Source organism: Arxiozyma heterogenica (genome assembly GCF_036370985.1).
Source record: "Arxiozyma heterogenica strain weizmannii chromosome Unknown scaffold_11, whole genome shotgun sequence".
NCBI classification, from domain to species: Eukaryota; Fungi; Ascomycota; class Saccharomycetes; order Saccharomycetales; family Saccharomycetaceae; genus Arxiozyma; species Arxiozyma heterogenica.
In genome coordinates, this window is record NW_027042664.1 from 288,901 (window position 1) to 309,128 (window position 20,228).

Below are 20,228 nucleotides of genomic sequence, written 5' to 3' on the forward strand. Positions count from 1 at the left end.
AACTTATTAAATAGAATACGAATATTAATGCTGATAATTACCTCTGGTATTATCTCTCAATAACCAAGGATCTCTTAAATAAGTTTCTTAGTAATTTGCTACAAATATCCATCTGAGGGTTGTTTGTTCGTTCGAATACACTCACAACCTTGGGCCCAAAGTTTCGGTTGTTCCAGATCTTTCACTTTGACATTAGGTGTTGCCCGCAGATTGCGTATTTCAGAATTTCCATCTAACGCTCCTTACAATCATTTATAATACAAAACATTTTGTTTCGGTTTTTAATATGAAAAACTATGAAGAAATTTATACTATTAAACAGATAGAGTGAGTAAAACCAATTCTATTTAAAGATATTTTAAATAAAAAATTAAAATCATGATTGCTTAATCCTTTGATCTTCTAAAATAAAAATAAATATAATTCTAACTCAGCACAAATACAAATACAGGTATTAACATAATAGTTCTTTACATACAAAGTGTTGTATTATTAATTTTATGTAATATATTCTGTTATGATTGAAAATTATTCTTGAAATTTTCTTTTCTATTTATTCAAATATACATTTATGCATTTATTAATGAATGTCTATGATCTTATCTAGTTACCTTATTTGATTTTTACTTTATAATTAGCAAAAGTTTTCTTGCTATTTGATATACAAATAAAATGTGTATAGTTTATATTGAGAATTAATACCTGAATGCGTTAGAAAAAAAATAGATACATTCTCAACTATATTATATAATTATTATGTAGTATATAGTATAATAAATTAAATTAAACATCATCACTTTTCTTCTTGATAAAGAAAAAATAATATGCAGAAAAGGGTCAATAAAATAAATATATGAAAGGAAAAATGCTTTGATTTTTATATGTGGATATTAAATAATTTACCTCTAGTAAAAGCAAAAAATTAACCAAACAGTTCTATCTCTTGGTTCATAATGTCTAAAAGATAACTATCTGGTTTTTCATTGTTTTTATTTTTTAAATCTTACTGTTCTGTTTATTTCATTTCAGGATACCCTATTTCAGCAGTAACTTCTATTTTTTTTAATAAAAAAACTTAATGTTGACATTTGAATTATTGAAATTGTTTTTATGATTCCAACTTCAAAAGTTCATGTTCTTTTCGTAACAAGAAATTGAAGTTTTTTCCTTCCTATGAACAATACATAAATACTAACTTAGTTATATTTACGTAATTTACTATGAATGTGTCAGGTCAGTATGTATGTTCAAAAAATACTATCTATATCAGTTTACTATCATGATAATTACATATATACATATTGAAGACTTCTTTTTTAAAAATTTATACATATTATTCTCAAATCATAGTTGTAGATAAATCACAATTATATACACTAGTAATATAAATAATAGTTAAGAACATTTTTTTCAAAGATTTTGTTTTGCTCGTTAATATTATATATTTATAAATCCAAAACAAAATATTTTCATTATTTCAAAACGATATAATAAAATAATGCATTAGAGTTACCAGCTCTTTATATTATTTTCTATATATATATAGTACTCTCTTCTACCTCAACGCAGTGCACTGTAGTGTATTACATTTTCAGTCAATATATTAAAATATTCACTGTGTTACGTACGTAATGACATAAAATATCTATTCTCGTTTTTCTTTTTCTTTTTTTTTTTTTTAATTTACAAATTTTTTTTTTTTCATTATGAAAATTTCTTACTTGAAGTAATTAACAGCAAAAGTAATAGTGATGGCACAGCATAAAGGCTTCTCAAGATTAAAGCATTTTGTTCATCACAATAGATTTGGACAATTTAACATAGTAAGCACAATCCTGATTAGGACATCGATTTGAGGTATATCCTTATTTAGTCAATACTCACCAATCTGTAAAAATTAAAGGATAACAAAGTTATAAACATATATATATATAAATCGCAGAATAATGGGTAAAGAAGGCAAAAAATCTAAATCAGAAGACAATTATGAAGCTAGAATGTCAGCAGTCTTACCATTTGCTACTCCATTAGCTTCCAAAAAATTAAATAAGAAGATCTTAAAAACTGTCAAAAAAGCATCAAAAGCTAAAAATGTTAAAAGAGGGGTGAAAGAAGTCGTTAAAGCTTTAAGAAAGGGTGACAAGGGTCTAGTTGTTATTGCCGGTGATATCTATCCAGCTGATGTCATTTCTCATATTCCAGTTCTTTGTGAAGATCACTCTGTCCCATACATTTTTATACCATCTAAACAAGACTTGGGTTCCGCTGGTGCTACAAAGAGACCTACATCTGTGGTCTTTATTGTTCCAGGTAGTAACAAGAAGAAAGATGGTAAGGGTAAAGAAGACGAATATAAGGATGCGTTCAATGATGTTGTTAAGGAAATCAAGACTTTATGAATGATTTTTTGTATAATTATTTATTTTGTTAATGAAATTTTTTTTATTACAATATCAATAATAACCATATATAAATGTATATTATTCAATCAATATCAGATTAAGAAACAATTGTTGAAAATTTTACTTTTTATATATTTCAAGAGATGAAAAAACAGTCATTTTTTCACATTTATAACTGTTTGGTCTCTTTCTTCCTTTGTGTATGTAAAAAGAGAATTAAATATCTTGAATTTTTCAATAACATTAAAACAATAAAAATAGATAGCAGGGAAGTTGAATTTATTCAGCAGTGTATATAATATATCTAAACAGAAATATTCATCCACTTCAGCAGTCTACTTTCTTCATTTTTTTATCTGATAAAATACCACATTAACAATAAAACATTATAATTTTAGTTGTATACATAAATCTTTTTTTTATTATGTCTAGTAGAAAGAGACCATATTCTAGTGATAAATCAAGTAATTGGACCCCACATCCTGTGAAAAGATTTAAAAGATTTTATAGCCCTGTGCTTAATATTAACAGCAATACTTTATTTGATAAATTTGAGTCACAAGATATATGGAGGAATTTAGATAGAATCAAAAAAAATAGATCAAATTCGAATAAAATCATTAAAAATAGTGTGTTATTCATTGATCCACCTCAAACAAAGTTTACTCAGGATTCAATCAATTTTTTACTCCAATACATTCCTCCTTCAAAGTTACATTACTCAAAGATCAAAGAGCGGTACTATATTACCCTTGAAAAGTTTTCTTTACTGGACTGCTGTCTTGTTATACCTATACTGTCATCCAACAAGGATAAAACATGGATACAACCATATAATAAAGATTTTACACAAATATCAAAGGATCTTCATTTAAGTGGGTCAATATTTGTCCCACAAAATTGTTATTGGATGAAGGATCATATGGTCAAAGAATCTCTTCTAACTCCAACAAATTTCACTGTACAGGAATCCAAAATTGCTCAATTGGCAAGTTTTAGAAAATTTCACTTAAGGTTACATAATGGTGCTAGTTTAACATATTTTATAAATGGTATTATAGACTTTATTTCTTCTTTAAAGTTTGGTAAAAACCCTTCCAACGGTATCAGGAAACAATTTGGAATGGTTTTAAACAGTTATTATAATAATTTAAATCATCATATTATGGAAACATCACTAATTGGGAATGCACTTGTTGATGTTGTTAGAGTGAAAAATCAAAATATGCCTTTAATAAAAAGTACGAAAGAATCTATTAATGACTATATTAATCAACTTATTACTTTCAATAAGATAAATGTAGCTGATGATGATATAAATAGTCAAACTGTTATAAAAAATACCATAAATCATGCTAAGAACGTAAAATATGACAATCAAGAACAAACCAACTTGAAAAGAACCAATTCAAAAATAATTAATGGAGACATCAATAAAAACTATTCTATGCAGAACAAAGATATCTTTAAGCCATCGAGTCAAAAGGATATATCTCAAATGAAACCGAAATATATAAGTCAAGATGATATTAAACAATATTGTATTTGTACTATAAAGGCATCATTAGATGCAGTCAAGAAAATGGCCTCTGATATGATCTTTAAAGTGTATATTAAATGTCCAAAACAGAATTATGCGGAAAAAATAAATCAAAATCTTGATAATATTAGGTCAAAGACTAATTGTAATGTAGTGATACTGCATATCAATAATATTCCTGAATCAAGAGAATGGTTTAATGCTTTGGACATGAGCAAGTACACTTCTATTAACGATCCACCCCTAACGACAATCAAAGTAGTCAGTATTGGGGGCATTGGAGAATACGTAGATCAAGCTTTGGAAATGGTTATGAAAATATTACAAGCATAAAATGTCAAATATTGTATACATATACTCAAGACTTTCTTACCATCAATTTCCTGCATTTTCCATTATATCAAAGCAGTATATATATGTATAGACACTTATTTAATTATTTAATTAAGCAATAGGCTAATCAGTCAGTCAGTCAACGTTCAGTTCTCTATTTTTTCTATCGTATATATATTATTATACGGATCCATAGTATTATTATACTGCACTCTTAATTTAAAGGAACAATTTCCCTAATCGGTGCAAAATTTTAAAACACTAGAAAGAAAGAAAGAAAGAAAACAAACTGATGCCCAAAGAACAAGCAAAATAATAATAAAAAAGTAGACTACTACACTCATTAAATATTATGGATTTCTCAATCTTATTTTAAGTCTTTTACTATTTTAAATTAAATTTATTTGCAGTCCTAAAGTCTCTAGACAAAGAATCTATGTGAAATGAATCACGTTAGCTACAGACCATCCAAATATTTTATCTTTTATTAATATCGCTCAACGTGTTGATTTTTATTATTACTATTATTACTTCATACAAAGTCACCATTAAAAAATTTCAGATAGCTCTATCTAAATTGAAATTCAATGTTTGCTGGAACCTCCAATAATAAAACTAAGAGACGATCATTCTTTCTTTTTGGAAGTGAGACCAAAAACGGTACTCTCCCTAGCAAGGCAAAGGAAGCAAGTTTAAAGTCTTCGAACATATATAGTAATAACAAACGATCATCTAATAAGAGCCATGGCTCCTCTTTTCCACAATCATTATCTAAACCATACCTAAAAAATACAGAAACTGTGATCGGTTACACTCCACCAAGAAATGATGACACTCAATTCATGGATTCAAATCAATCTATCACCACTACTGCCAATAGTTCAAAAATTGGGTTACAAACAGTTCAAAGAAATAAAATCAGACGCCCTCCCCCACCTGTCTTTGATAGAGAGAAAATACTACAATCTTTTCCACAAAAATTAAGTACCTCAAATATTGTTAAATCTGACCTCTTAAATTATACCTCTAAAAATAATAACAACAACATGAACAATATTAATGACCTAACGGAAAATTATTCACTTTATTCAACCCCATTGAACATGTCTAAAGACCTATCCACTAATTCTAGTGTTGCTAAAAATGGTCCAGTAGATATCTATGAAAAAACTAAGTCCTTTGGTATAAGGTTAGAATCAGATGACATAACCTTTGAAGATAGATCGACTATGTCAAATATTGACTTAAAACAGCATAGAAGACAAAAATCTAAAGCAGAAGAACTTGTTGATGATATTGATACATATATTAAAGAATATCAAAAAGAAACCAGCAATATAGACAATTTCCAATGTAATGAAAATTTACATAATTATAATAAAGATTTACCAAATAAATTGGATATTGAACCAATAACGACTACTTTTGACCATTTAAATATATCTGAACCTTCTAACTTAGAAACATCTATATTAAGTGTTAGTTCATTGAATATTGCAAATGATCCGAATACTACAATTACATCCTTGAAAAATCCATTAATAATTAAAAATGCAAATACAAATGATCCAAATTCTTTTGAGGATACAGATAATTCTAATAGCGATTTTTCTTTCAGTAATTCTTTTTCAGAAAGGAAAGTTATACAAAATGATTTTGATTATCAAGAAAATAACAATATAAATTCTGTTCCACAGAAGGGTTCTTACAATCCATTCTTTAATGTAACTGATCCATCTGTCTCTACAATTCATAAATCACAAAACAGCATATCTAGTGATATTGAATTAGATCATGATATAGACGGTTCCTTGTCTTATATAAAGGCAGATTCTTCGGATAATCCTACTAATATTCGACAGCTACAAAATGATGATTATAATATAGTTTCTTCAAACAATATGGCTTTTCAAAGTGAAAAACCACACGGTAAACTGAGAGTAGCAAATGAAGATCACCCAACATTTTTCATTAAGGATGATACATCAATAACAGACGCTGATACAAATACAATGCAGTCGACAGATACAGAAAGTGAAGACGGTCAAAACTTTACAAGTGCAGATTTTGAGAATGATATGAACAATAGTGCTAATGAAAATAATGGCATAACAAAGCAGATAGATATTTCTAACACTTCATCAGTTGAACTAGGTTCATATCAATTTAACTCTAGTGATGTTGCTAATCCAACTTTGAACTATGAACCAAATACCAAATCTGAAATATCAACTATAAACAGCGGTGCTAAAAGTGTTAATGGTGTGCAATCGATTTCAGGACATTCATTGAGATCGACTGAGCGTACTTCTAAATTAATATCAAGTTATGTAGAAGAGTTAAGACTAAAATATTTTCAAACATCAAATTTCTTAGAAGCTCCTCCTAACCTTCCTTTAGCCTTAAAACAAAAGAATAATTTAATCCAGCCAAAGAATATTAAAGTTAAAATTAGAACTAATACAAAACAAGTTGGTATTAAACATGGTAAAGTTAAACAAAAATTGCTGTCCCTAGAAACAACAATGGATGAGAATAAGAATATTGGCAATAACAGACAAAGGACTAGTACGTTTGTAGATCACACAAAAGAGTTTCACAAATTCTTCAATAAAGAAAATGGACAATTAGAAAATCATGACAACAGAGACCAATTATTTGATTCAGATTCTGACTATCTAAATGACATTCCAGGTGATGAAGCTTACAATAGTGATGATATTTTGGCTCCATTAAGAGAGAAAAAGGATGTTGAAAATTCTGTGTCAAGAAGTGGTACTGTCATAAGTTATTATACTCGATCAAAGAACCGTATTTTGAAACATACAGGAGATATGCCTGATCTTCCAAGCAATATTTATACGAATACCAGTCAGTTAGAGGTTTCGAACTCAAAATCTTCATCGTTTAATCATGGAAGAGCAAGATCTGGATCTATCGCTAGTGTGAGTACGCAAGTTCTTGCGAATAAAATTTCGGGAACTATGGGATTGCATGTCACTAATCCAGATTCTGAGTCTGATAAGTGAATTTTAAATACATATGCTAGATTTATTCTATTAATTTTTTATTTTAAATGAAAATCTATAATGCTTAATTCTAGTCAGCTTAGAGAATTTTTTTAAAAACATAATTTATAAATTATATCCAAGCAGAACTACTTACATACTCATACATATATACATATATATTTACATACAATTTTATCAAGAGACACTGTAACAATATATTAATGTTCTATTACACACTTAAAATGCACGAATACTACATTGCTACTACTGGCTTCTTATGCAATAGTAAATGTGTATTAGTATTTATAAATTTCCATTCCCTAGTGTATATTATGATCAGAATTGTAAACAGAAAGGTTTGTGTATGTTAGTGTTTGTATAAAGTTACCCGTCCTTCATATCTTTTTTTTTATTTGCTTTCCTTTTTTGACTGAAAAGAGAAAGTTGAAAAATCAACCCTAAAGTAAACTTATCTTTTCCACTTTAAAAGACAACAGTACTCAGAGTTTTACGTATACAAAGGTATATTCTCTACACAAAGACTTTAGCTGTCAACCAAACAATTGGTTCCCTATTTGAATAGATTGTATAGTTTCTGAAACATTATAAAAAAAGCTGTTTCAATCATGTCAGGCAAGGAACCGGCTTACAGTTTAGTTTTTTATCCTTCACCAAACAAAGAAATAAATACCGTTGCCAGTTTTCAAAAAGCTCTTGAAAATGGCAACGATGAGGAAAAAATAGGAACCATGAAAGAAATTTTAGTTACTATACTAGAAGGTAATCCATTACCAGAGTTATTGATGCACATTATTAGATTTGTTATGCCTTCAAAGGATAAAAGATTAAAAAAATTATTATATTTTTATTGGGAAATTGTTCCAAAATTAGATGAAAGTGGTAAGTTAAGACACGAAATGATTTTAGTATGTAATGCGATCCAACATGATTTGCAACATCCAAATGAATATATTAGAGGTAGCACTTTGAGATTTTTAACAAAATTAAGAGAAGCAGAATTATTAGAGCAAATGGTTCCCTCTGTTTTACAATGTTTAGAGTATCGTCATGCTTATGTTCGAAAATACGCTATTCTAGCTGTCTTATCCATTCACAAAGTTAGTGAACATTTGTTACCTGATGCTAAAGAAATTATCCATACGTTCTTATCAGCTGAAACTGATCCAATTTGTAAAAGAAATGCATTTTTAGGTCTTTGTGAATTAGATCGTGAACTGGCTCTACAATATTTAGAAGAAAATGTAGCAAATATTGATTCCTTAGATCCTTTATTACAAGTAGCCTTTGTTGATTTTATTAGAAAAGATGCTACTGAAATTCCTTCTTTAGTTAACCAATACATCGATTTGTTATTAGACCTTTTGGTCTCTACTTCATATCCAGAAGTTATCTTTGAAACTGCTTTAACTTTAACAACTTTATCATCAAATCAAAGCATTTTAGTTAAGACATGTACTAAATTAATTGATCTTGCAGTTAAAGTTTCTGATAATAACGTCAAATTAGTTGTTTTGGATAGAGTCAGAGATATCAATGATAAGAACCCAGGTGCTTTAGAAGAATTAACTTTAGACATCTTACGTGTTTTGAATACTGAAGATACTGATGTTCGTGAAAAGGTGCTAAGTATTTGTATGGATCTTGCATCTTCAAAGAACGTTGAAGATGTCGTCCAATTATTGAAAAAAGAACTGCAAACTACTGTTAATGATGTCGATAAAGAACGTTCTGTTCAATATAGACAGTTATTGATTAAGACTATTCGTTCTATTGCAGTTACTTATATTGATATGGCTGCTAGTGTGGTTTCATTATTATTAGATTTTATTGGTGACCTCAATTCAGTTGCTGCTACTGGTGTAATATCTTTTATCAAGGAGGTAATTGAAAGATATCCACAATTAAAAACTGATATTTTGAATCATTTACTGAATGCCTTAGAAAATATCAAATCAGCTAAAGCATATCGTGCTGCATTATGGATTCTCGGTGAATTTTCAGAAACAAGTGAAGATATTCAAAGTTCTTGGAAGCATATACGTTTTAGTGTTGGTGAAGTCCCAATTTTACAAGCTGAGTTAAAGAAATTATCTAAAAATGCAGAAAATAGAGAAGATGATGAAGAAGGAATTGATGAATCCGCAAGAGAAACTAAAAAAGCCGCTGGTCCAATTATTTTACCAGATGGTACCTATGCAATGGAAAGCTCCTTCGATACAGTCAAAAAAAATGCTAGTTCTGATAAAATTAATGAGGAAAGTATTCCACCAATGCGTCGTTTCATCTTGAAGGGTGATTTTTATACATCTTCTGTCTTGGCTAGTACTATTTTAAAATTGGTATTGAAATTTGAAAAAGTTTCTAATGATATTAGCATTATTAATGCACTAAAAGCAGAAGCTTTATTGATATTAGTTAGTATCGTTAGATATGGTCAAAGTAATTTAGCTGAAAAGAAAATTGACGAGGATTCAGAAGAAAGACTTTTGACTGGTGTTTCTATTTTAATGGAGGAATCTAATGAGAAGGAAAGTGCCAAGGAAAATGAATTATTAAACATGGTATTTTTAGATGCAACCAGATCAACATTCAAACAACAAATTTCATTAGCTAAATCTAAAAACCAAAAGAAATTTATTCAAGATTTGAATAAAAATGCTACTGTTATTGAAAGCGCAATTTCATTTAGACAATTATCTGGTTCTAATGTTATTAATGAAAATAAAGACAGTATTAAGAAAGACTTGGAGGTGGCTCTTAAAGGTGAAAATAACACTTCTTCTCAATCTTCTTCTAAGTCTTCATTAAAGAAGATTGTTCAATTAACAGGTTTCTCAGATCCTGTATATGCAGAAGCCTATATTAAAAATAATCAATTTGATGTTGTATTAGATGTATTATTAGTTAATCAGACCAAAGAGACTTTGAAAAATTTGCATGTGCAATTCGCTACGTTAGGTGATTTAAAGATTATTGATAATCCACCAAAAACTAATGTTGTTCCACATGGTTTCCACAGATTAACTGTTACCGTCAAAGTTTCTTCTGCTGATACAGGTGTTATTTTTGGGAATATTATATATGATGGTGCACATGGTGAAGATGCTCGTTATGTGATTATGAACGATTTGCATGTTGATATTATGGATTACATTAAGCCAGCTATCACAGACGATGAAAATTTCCGTACAATGTGGAATGAATTTGAATGGGAAAATAAAATTTCTGTTAAATCTCACCTTTCTTCGTTACATGATTATTTGGATACTTTAACCAAAGGAACAAATATGGGCATTTTGACACCAAAGGAATCATTAGGTGAAAAAGATTGTAGATTTTTGAGTTGCAACCTATATGCTAAATCATCATTTGGTGAAGATGCTCTAGCCAATTTATGTATAGAAAGAGATCCAGTTACTGAAAACATTATTGGGTATGTGCGTATTCGTTCTAAGGGACAAGGTTTGGCTTTATCCTTAGGTGATAGGGTTGCTATGATATCAAAACAAACTAATAAAGTGAAAGTCACTCGTGTTTGAGAGTATATTAGTTTTCTTTTCATAAAATATCTTGAATTTATTTTCTATATTTCTTTTTTTAGTGGTGTTTTACTGAATGAATAGTAAGTATATTTATATAAATAGGCAACTAAATATATTTAGTGTATAATAAAAAGTCAAATGGTAATAACATAAGAAATATACATTTCATTAAAAAGATTCTTCTATCTAAATTTCGAATATATTAAGTATTATTTACAGACTTATCGAAACTAATATATATATATGTGTGTGTGTATGTGTGTATGAATGTATATAATGGTTTAGACGTTTATTTTTCCTTTAAGTCACCTTCTCAGAAGAATTAATATCAAATGGTAATTGGAATGCACTAATCAAAGTTCTAGCTCTTTCATCTGTTTCAGCATCAGTATTTATGGTTATATGGAACCCAAATGTTCTTGGCCAAAGATCTTGATTAGCATCTATTTCAGGGAAAAATTTGACATCGTTAGAAGTAAGACCCAACGATATATTACCCATAGAATCACCTGAAGTAATTTTAATACCTCTATATTTTCTAATTCTTGGGAGAACGATTTCTGATAATGTAGCTAAGAATTGGTGCATAGATAGGCCAGTCAATTTAACTTTTGCTCCCATTTGACGACCTGCTCTAATCTTCCAGTTTGGGACATTTGATTTAGAATAAATAATAGATGGCTTGCAACCTGTTATCTGCTGTAATTGTAAACTTGCACTAATTGCATGTAGTTCATTGTCTCTAGCATCTGAAACGTAACAATTCAAAACTACACTTTTAATTGACGGAATGTTGTTCCAAATGATAGGATGAATATCAGGACGTTGTCCCTCTGGTCCTTGTGGTTTTCTTAAAGGTCTATTGACATGGTATGGGGATGTAGTAACGTCCCAAGTACGTTTTTTTTGTCCCCTTTCAGTTTTTGCCTCATGTTGATAGTTGATTAGAAGTAAATCAGATTGCAATGTATTTAAATAATGTTCCTGTAATCTATCTTGATGAGTATTTTTAGGACGGTATGATGGTGACCTAATGTCATCTTTATCATATTTTAATTCAGGAAATCTCGGGGACAATTTAGATTTATCAATTTTAACCAAATGATGCACTGGTGGTACTAAGGAGCACCCAGGTTTTCCCTTAACAATTGCTGAAGAGGTGAATCCTTTTCTTAATGTATTATACTTGATATTAGAACAGGTCTTAAACATAGGAAATATTGAATTTAAATATTTAAAGACAGAGCTAACTGGATAAGGGAGTAAGGAACGCAAAGATCTTACAAGTTTTGTGGACGTTTCCAAGTGCTGTTCTACTGATAATAACTCTAGTCCACTTTTCCCTCGGTAGATACATTGATTTGTTGTTATTAAATAGGGGAACTCTTTATTTTGAGTTTCTTTAAGATCTCAGATGGGTCGAGAGAAAAAGGAAAAATGTTAATTTTTGAAGTCCATATCTGGCTAGTTACTTTTTTTTTTCTCTTTTCTTCCTTTTGTTGGTATAAATGTGCCGTATGCAGTGATATAAAAGCGTTTTAGCCCTTAGTAGATTATTTTTAGAGTTCGGTTGTCTATTGTGTTCGTGAAGAGAGACAAAAGTTTATACGCAAAATAATAGATCGTAAAATACAATTACTATTGAAAATTAGGGTTAGGGTTATACAATACCATTTTATTGCTTATTGAGCAGAGTTTATTACTAATGGATGACTTCAAGTATGAATAACAGGATGCGTGGAGGTATATGATTTCATGGTTTTGTTTTGAAGCCTCCTATTCATATGTTTATGTATCCTTTGCATAGTTTTAATATAAATTTGTGTCATATTTTGATATACAGTAATTAATAGATTAAGTGTCAATCATAAGTGTATGTTATTATTCATCAAGTTTTAACATCAGTTACGGTATTTTCTTTTTTCCACAATTGATAGCTAAATATTATTACTATTTAAACCTGTTTTGAAATGAGACCTTCTGATATTCCAATTCCAAAGAGTCCTCAAAATCCGTATCCTATTGTAACAGACAAATATTGTGATATAGTATGCGGGTTCGGTCGTGGATCCTCTGAATTAGGTATACCTACGGCAAATGTGGCGATTGAAGATTTATCTTGTGATATAAATAAACTTGAATATGGTGTATATTTTGGGTTCGCTCATTTAAGTCCAATAAAAAATAAAAAGGATGAGATTATTAAAAGAAATGATGGTAGGGACGTTATATATAACTATGGTAACAAGTTAAATCCAAATAATAATGATCTAGATATTTTACCTGTAGTACTATCTATTGGAAAAAATCCATTCTACGGTAATGAATTTAAAACCGTTGAAATACATATTTTACATAGGTTTTATAGTGATTTCTATGGTGCTACAATTAAATTTAATATCTTAGGTTATATAAGACCTGAATTAGACTACACTAGTGTAGAAGCACTTATAAATGATATTAACATAGATATCGAGATTGCTAAAAAAAGTTTACAAACACCAGAATATAGTATATACAAAAGACAACTAGAAGATTGACATACAATTATATTCATATCTCAATAATAACATTTTTTTATCTTCTTTTCTTTCTTAATTCTATCACATTCAAACGATATGTACAGATATATAAATATTCAGTATCTTTTCAAGGACGAAATTTCTCGTATAATATGTCCATGTCTTCGGGTAAATAAAACTCAAAAAATGTTTTCAATGAAAAATATATTGAACTCTGTATATTTTTATCTGATGGATTAACACAGCCCAATATGTCATTAATAATCTTGTTCCTTTTCTCTAAATATGATCTGGCAGGATCAAAAAAAATTAAATGGCAATAAAGGACCCAGAATTCTCCACTGTCTTGATAATATCTTTTGTTTGTTGGTTCCTTTATTAAATATTGGAATATATCTTCTTCAATTATATCCGTATTATCTTTTGTTTGTAACTTTAATATGGCTGCTAATATGTCAAAAGATCTTTCATCACCATCTGTCTCTCTAGTATCATTATTATTATTATTATTATTATTATTATTTTCTAGCCTTGTTCTTATCTTTTCAAGTATCTGTGGTGGTAAAATAGTTTTGGCTTTGGATTTAGTAGACTTTGAATTTTTATTGCTGTCTCCAGAATATCTGCTCTGAGGTAATGAATTTTGTAAAAAAATATTAAACTGTAAATAATCCCAAAAGATATCAAAATCTTCACTATTTTCTATTGAATTATTGAATGATTTGGATATCTGGTTAAGAATTTCATTTAACTCATGTAATTCATCCATTTTGATTAATAAAGAATAAAGAAATTTTAATATATTAGTTTTTTTCAAAGAGAATTTTAAACCTTCATATAATATTCCTTTAGCTGAAAGATAATCTTCTTTAGATTCGACCATCCATTTAGCATATTTGACCCATATAGTATCATAATTCCCTAAAGAGATCAATGCTCTTTGGAAATTTAAATGAATCAATGATTCTATATTTAAATTTATCGTGAAATTCAGGTATTTAATCCAAGTATCAATTTGTTGAACAGATACTAATTGATCACTAGAAGTAGAATAAAATGTCTGTAAATTAGATTCGAATAAAGAATATATTTCTAATGATTGAAATTGTACTACCATATATAACTCTTTAGTGAATTTTTTAAGAATCTTCTTAGATTCTAACAAATATGGACCTCGTCTACCTTTATAATCAACATCAATTTTTAATTTATTTTTTAAATCCTCTTTTGAGACAAATTTAGTTAATTCTTTCAAATCCTTCACTGTATCAATCTCTTGTAACCATAATGCAAAATATTTACTAAAATTATAGATCGGTAATTCAATAATTTTTCTTAGTAAAATAATATATTTCCTGTTATTATCATTACAACGAAGTTTAATCTGCTCTAAATATAGGTTCCAAAATTCACCACTAAAATAATGCAATCCAATAAATTTTTCTGCTCGTTCATAACGTTTAAATAAAACTTTGTTGTTCCAAAGAAGCTCATTACATATTCTTAAATATTCAATCCATATTAATAAAGATCTGTTATGGAATGTTAACAATGCTCTATTAAAAATTTGGAACATTTTTTTAAAATGACTTAGCTTATATTCAAATAGTGCATAATCGATATGATAGTTTTCTAAATATGGGAAATTTTGCAAAATGTTCTCATAAGTTGATACAATTAATTTATATAATTGAGGCTCGAGTAACTTATTTATAGGTGATGCTTTAGTGATTAGGAAATTAAGTAAATACTCCCAATGATATAACGTCTTTGGATATTTTGTGACATTTAAAGTTAAGGATGAAAATTTCTCATCAGTTATTATGCTTGTATATTTATCCATTTGTGATAATAACATATTCATACATAAGGAAATAGAATATGTATCATGGTAAATTTGTAGTCAAATTAATTTTGAAACCTTCTGCATCCTGAGAAGTAATATAAACATGCCTAATGGGCGAACAAAGAAGAGATCCAATTCAAACTTCTTCTATAATTTTTTTCTTTTTCGATTAACAAGGTTTCGGAATCTGTATTTTTTCTCTTCTTTTTTTCTTTTTCATTAATGTAATAAAGTTCTAGCGTAAGAAAAAATATATGATTCTGTTTAGTAAGAACGTAGCTTAGATCTACTGGAATCCAAATAACAGTATATATAATTATTAAATACAAATATACGTTGATCTATATATGTAAGCTTCTTTTCATAAAAAATAAAAGCAAAAATCATATTATTAGTCAATTGAATGAATAAATAAATAGAAAAATAAATAAATAAATAAATAAATAAATAAATAAATAAATAAGTGAAGTATATTACAACATACATGAGTATGTTAATTTAATAACCAAATGGCGGAAAGTAGCAAGTGAGAAAGAAAGAGAATGAATAATATTAATGAGTTTTTTCCACGTTGTTAGTTATACCCTCTTTTGCTTTTTCTTTACAATTGATATTTAACCCAACCTTCAAGACCGCCTTTAATGATAATTTCTTGAAGATTCGTACCTAATTCACCAACAGTCTGTTCGAAAATAACCGGGCCATCTAAAGATCCTTCCATAACAGTAACTTTAGAAGATGGAATATCCCATTTCAAGAACCAACCGGTTCTCTTAGTTAGTTCTTTCTTTGTTTCATCCTTATATCTAGCACGTAATTTTTGAATCAATACTGGAATTTCCAGAGTCAACAGAGCATTGTTTATAGAGTTTCTAGAAAAAATATTACTGAAGGAACCTCCAACAACTAATCTGATTCCTTTAGCTAATAGTGCAGTAGCTGCTTGCTCCCTGGAAGAACCAGTACCGAAGTTGAAGCCACTAATGATGATATCACCGGCGTTAACCTTTGAACCAAATTCAGGGTCATAGTTTTCCATGCAAACTTTGGCCATGGTTTCTTTGGAAACATCATCTTGGTAAGTGTACTTCCCTGGATAAATACCATCAGTATTAATGTTGTCAGCATCACAAAGCACTAGTTCACCAGAAATTTCTCTTGTAAAACCTTCTAATATTTCAACCTTTGAAGATGATTCATTGGCATTATTGGAAATTGTCTCTTGTTTATCCTTTTGAGGGATTTCTTCAATACTGAATTTGACACCATTGAATGGTAAAGGTCTAGATTTAAGGACTTCTTCTGGAGAACCAATTCTACCTAATGCGGCGGAAGCAGCCACCACGGCTGGAGATGCTAAGTATGCTAAAGCATCAGGGGACCCCATTCTACCCTTGAAGTTCCTATTGGTAGCGGAGATACCGACTTGGCCAGCCTCTAATAACCCCGCACCTAGACCAATACATGGACCACAACCAGAAGGTAGTGGAATACAACCTGCTTTGATAAGGATATCCCAAGCACCATTAGAACGTGCAGCATTTTCAACTTCAGAAGATGCAGCAGCAATGTAGAATTCCACACCAGGGGCAACCTTAGTAACTTTATTTAAATCGCCTGTTGGACACAGCACATCAGCAGCAGCTTTCAAATCAGTCAAACGGGCATTAGTACAAGATACTAGATAAGCTTTATCAATCTTGATATTTTGTTTGGCTAATTCAGAGACTGTATTAGAGACTTTAACAGAATTTGGACCAGAAACGTAATGGGTCAAGGACGATAAATCAATAGTCAATTTCTTGGCATATTGAGCATCTTCATCAGGTTTCATGATCTTTGCTTGACTCACTAATGAGGCAATAGTTTTTGAATTTATCCTTGGGTGGTTATCATGGCCAAATTGCTGTAATCTTTTGTGATACCATTATAATGTGACTTCATCTACAGGGAATAAACCAGAAAGAGCCCCCCACTCAGTGGTCATGTTGGCAATAGTTAATCTGTAGTCCAATGGCAAATGTTTAATTGCACTACCAGTGAATTCAATGGCATGATTTAATACTTGATCTCTATTAAAGACACCACATAAGGCAACGATGATATCTTTACCAGAGACACCTTGTGGTAATTTACCAGTTAATTCGACTTTGGCCACAGGGGGGGATCTGCCACCAGGTTTGGCCTGTAGCCCAAATAGCAGCAGCATCAGTTCTAACCACTGGAGTACCTAACGAACCTAACCCACCATAAGTGTTTGAATGGGAATCGGATGCAACAGTAAGGTTTAGTGGGAATGCATAGCCTTCTTCGACCATTATTTGGTGACCAATACCTCTACCAGCTGGATAAAAATCATAACCATGTTTCTTAGCAAAATTTTCGATATTTTTATATTTGGTCAAGTTTTTTTTCGGATTTGTTTTGAATATCGTGGTCTAAGGTGTTGACAACTTGTTTCGTATCTTTAACCTTGGTAGCACCAAGGCCCATGAATTTCAATGCGACAGGCCAGGAGTTGTCGTGTGACATACAATGTGCTGGTTTGATCGAGACATAGTCACCCGAATGAACAAGTTTACCCTTTGGTAAATTGACAGCATATCTTTGTACGATTTTTTCAGTCAAATTTTGACCTCTAAGTACACTTATGGATGTATGGAAACCACGTCTACAACGAAACATCTTGATATATATATATATGTGTATGTATATATGTATGTATGTCTATATATATATATATATGTGTGTGTGTATGGTTGTAGTATCACAATGCTATTATTCCTTTATATGATGTGATATAATATAATATGTTTTTTCTGTATGAGTATAATGATGAAGCCAAAACAAGAATCACAAAGATGTAAAAAAACAAAAAAAAGATTGTTAAATAAACAAGTCTTTGGTTTCGCAAGGAAGAAAAAATATAGTAAGATAAATCAAAATCTTACGTCTCATCACTTGCTAGTTTCTATATATATTAAGAACTGATAAAAAGATAGTAATAATAGAAATTGGCAAAATCATATTTAAACAAGTAGATCTTCTCTGTTAGTCATAATGTAATTGACATAGGAGTCAATAATGAAAAAAAAATCTTCGAAATCAAAATTCCGATGGGAAATTTAATTTGCAATAAAAATTTTTCCAAGGAAAATAAAACGATTCAAAAAAGAAAAAAATAGTAACGAAAATCTTAGTGGTGAAAATTTTCAGGCGTTCGACTCTTCATGGAGGAACAAATGGCTAAAAGAAAAGAGAGAATAAAATAAAATACGCTAAAAGTGAATGCGGCAAAGCATACAAAGGTGTGTACAACAAAAAGTGTAAACAAGATATTTACATAATCTAAAATCCTCTCACCTAATCTCTTCTTATAAAAAATTTTTTCGTTTATTTTCATTTTTCGCTTTCTTTAGGAACTAAGCGCGTTTAATTTTTAAAATCAAAACAAAATAAAACGGAAAACGTTACATTTATGAATGGTTCGTGAAAAACGATTCCACTCCCCTAAAATTTTTGCGGGTTTTATTTTATTTTATTTTTTTTTTATTTTTGCTTTTGTTTTTTGTTTTTATTCCTTCCTTTAAAACTTTTACCACTTTTTTTCGGGGGATAAGGAAAGAAAAACAGAAAAATAAAAGAAATGGATAAAATATTCTATTGTCTTGTTTATTACGTGTTTTGATTTTATTGAGCTTACCATTAACAAAAAAAAGGAATGAAAATTTTTCCTTTTTTCTTCTTTATTTTCTATCACTTGAACCAATTTGCGATTTTTGATTTCATTTCATTTTCCTGTGGTCTGTTCTTTTTATATATATAAAAAACATAATATATATGAGTGTTTGTCTGTTTGCCATCCGTTTGTTTTGGGCTGGTTGTTGAATTAGGACTGTTTTGGTTTCAATTGATTTTGGCTTGGACCTCGATTTATACTTGTCCTTTCTCCTTTTGTGCTCTTTTCCTATTTTATTACACCTTATGTTTACCTTTGGAGTGAATAAATCACTAAAAGTATATACACATAAATACATATATATATATATTATTTATATATATATAAATCTGTTATAGATCAACATCCAGAAAAATATAATAGGAAATTTATTATTTAATCAATCATGGGAGTGTGTGCTAATTGCAATTGCCGTTGTGAGTTGTTATTATGGAAAAATCCACTTGAAACCGGGAAATATTTCTTTGGTTCTTTATTAGTTTTGTTGACTTTGAAGAAAGTTAATTTAATCACTTTCTTTTTAAGAGTATTCTACACTATTTTCTTTATTACCGGTTCAGTTGAATTTTTAACAAAGGCTTTCTTGGGTCAAGGTTTAGTCACTAAATATGGTGTTAAACAATGTCCAAACACCGTTCTTTATATTAGACCATATATCGATGAATTCTTAAAGCAATTACCTGTGAAGCAAGCTAAATTTAGAAAGTTAGTCTTTGCTGAAATCCCAAAGAACACCTTCAAGGCTTCTTTGGTCACCTACTGTTTACACAAATTGTTCTCCTGGTTTTCTTTATGGACTTTGCTATTCGTTGCTGATTTATCTATCTTCATTTTACCATTAGTCTACACTAAATATCAAAAGGAAATTGAAGCTACTTTATGCAAATTAAACAAGTGCGGCAAAGAAAAATTGAGTCAAGGCTTTAACCAAGTCTGTGATCAATTAGAACCACACTTGAAGAAGATTGGTCCATTAAACTCCATCTTACAAAACTTAAAGCAAAAACAACCAGCCGCTGAAGAAAAGGCTACTGAAGTTGCTGCTGAAGCTACTTCTGCTACTTCTACTGGTGTTGAATTACCAAAGGTCCCAGAAACCAGACCAGCTACTCAAGAATTCGATGTTGATCAATTAGTTAAGGACACCGCTGCTGCCGCTGCTGCTTCTTCTCATGCCAAACAAACTGAAGAACAATTATAAGCAGCAACAGTAACAGTAATAACAATAATGTTAAGGGTTATACAATAGATGATAAACAATAACATACATAA

At 29.7% G+C, this 20,228-nt stretch overlaps 9 protein-coding genes across 9 annotated transcripts; 6 read left to right on the forward strand and 3 right to left on the reverse strand.

Annotated features, from left to right (window-relative positions):
* Positions 1–1,946: 1,946 nt before the first annotated feature.
* Positions 1,947–2,399, forward strand: NHP2 (snoRNA-binding protein NHP2; the record flags this gene model as incomplete). The annotated part of the gene is made up of 1 exon (XM_064856818.1): positions 1,947–2,399. The coding sequence occupies one exon, from the start codon at positions 1,947–1,949 to the stop codon at positions 2,397–2,399; it is 453 nt and encodes a 150-aa protein (XP_064715951.1).
* Positions 2,400–2,826: 427 nt separating this feature from the next.
* On the forward strand, positions 2,827–4,275 carry SNU56 (Snu56p; the record flags this gene model as incomplete). Its single annotated transcript, XM_064856819.1, has 1 exon — positions 2,827–4,275. One exon carries the CDS (start codon positions 2,827–2,829, stop codon positions 4,273–4,275), a length of 1,449 nt encoding a protein of 482 aa, XP_064715952.1.
* Positions 4,276–4,862: 587 nt separating this feature from the next.
* PWA37_000133 (uncharacterized protein) lies at positions 4,863–7,304 on the forward strand (the record flags this gene model as incomplete). The annotated part of the gene is made up of 1 exon (XM_064856820.1): positions 4,863–7,304. One exon carries the CDS (start codon positions 4,863–4,865, stop codon positions 7,302–7,304), a length of 2,442 nt encoding a protein of 813 aa, XP_064715953.1.
* Positions 7,305–7,912: 608 nt separating this feature from the next.
* On the forward strand, positions 7,913–10,846 carry SEC26 (coatomer subunit beta; the record flags this gene model as incomplete). Its single annotated transcript, XM_064856821.1, has 1 exon — positions 7,913–10,846. The coding sequence occupies one exon, from the start codon at positions 7,913–7,915 to the stop codon at positions 10,844–10,846; it is 2,934 nt and encodes a 977-aa protein (XP_064715954.1).
* Positions 10,847–11,149: 303 nt separating this feature from the next.
* Positions 11,150–12,061, reverse strand: MRPL7 (mitochondrial 54S ribosomal protein uL5m MRPL7; the record flags this gene model as incomplete). The annotated part of the gene is made up of 1 exon (XM_064856822.1): positions 11,150–12,061. One exon carries the CDS (start codon positions 12,059–12,061, stop codon positions 11,150–11,152), a length of 912 nt encoding a protein of 303 aa, XP_064715955.1.
* Positions 12,062–12,819: 758 nt separating this feature from the next.
* Positions 12,820–13,389, forward strand: FMN1 (riboflavin kinase; the record flags this gene model as incomplete). Its single annotated transcript, XM_064856823.1, has 1 exon — positions 12,820–13,389. The coding sequence occupies one exon, from the start codon at positions 12,820–12,822 to the stop codon at positions 13,387–13,389; it is 570 nt and encodes a 189-aa protein (XP_064715956.1).
* A 109-nt stretch (positions 13,390–13,498) lies between these two features.
* On the reverse strand, positions 13,499–15,235 carry PRP42 (mRNA splicing protein PRP42; the record flags this gene model as incomplete). Its single annotated transcript, XM_064856824.1, has 1 exon — positions 13,499–15,235. One exon carries the CDS (start codon positions 15,233–15,235, stop codon positions 13,499–13,501), a length of 1,737 nt encoding a protein of 578 aa, XP_064715957.1.
* Positions 15,236–17,349: 2,114 nt separating this feature from the next.
* LYS4 (homoaconitate hydratase LYS4) lies at positions 17,350–17,535 on the reverse strand (the record flags this gene model as incomplete). Its single annotated transcript, XM_064856825.1, has 1 exon — positions 17,350–17,535. One exon carries the CDS (start codon positions 17,533–17,535, stop codon positions 17,350–17,352), a length of 186 nt encoding a protein of 61 aa, XP_064715958.1.
* Positions 17,536–19,341: 1,806 nt separating this feature from the next.
* Positions 19,342–20,157, forward strand: RTN1 (Rtn1p; the record flags this gene model as incomplete). The annotated part of the gene is made up of 1 exon (XM_064856826.1): positions 19,342–20,157. The coding sequence occupies one exon, from the start codon at positions 19,342–19,344 to the stop codon at positions 20,155–20,157; it is 816 nt and encodes a 271-aa protein (XP_064715959.1).
* Positions 20,158–20,228: the final 71 nt, after the last annotated feature.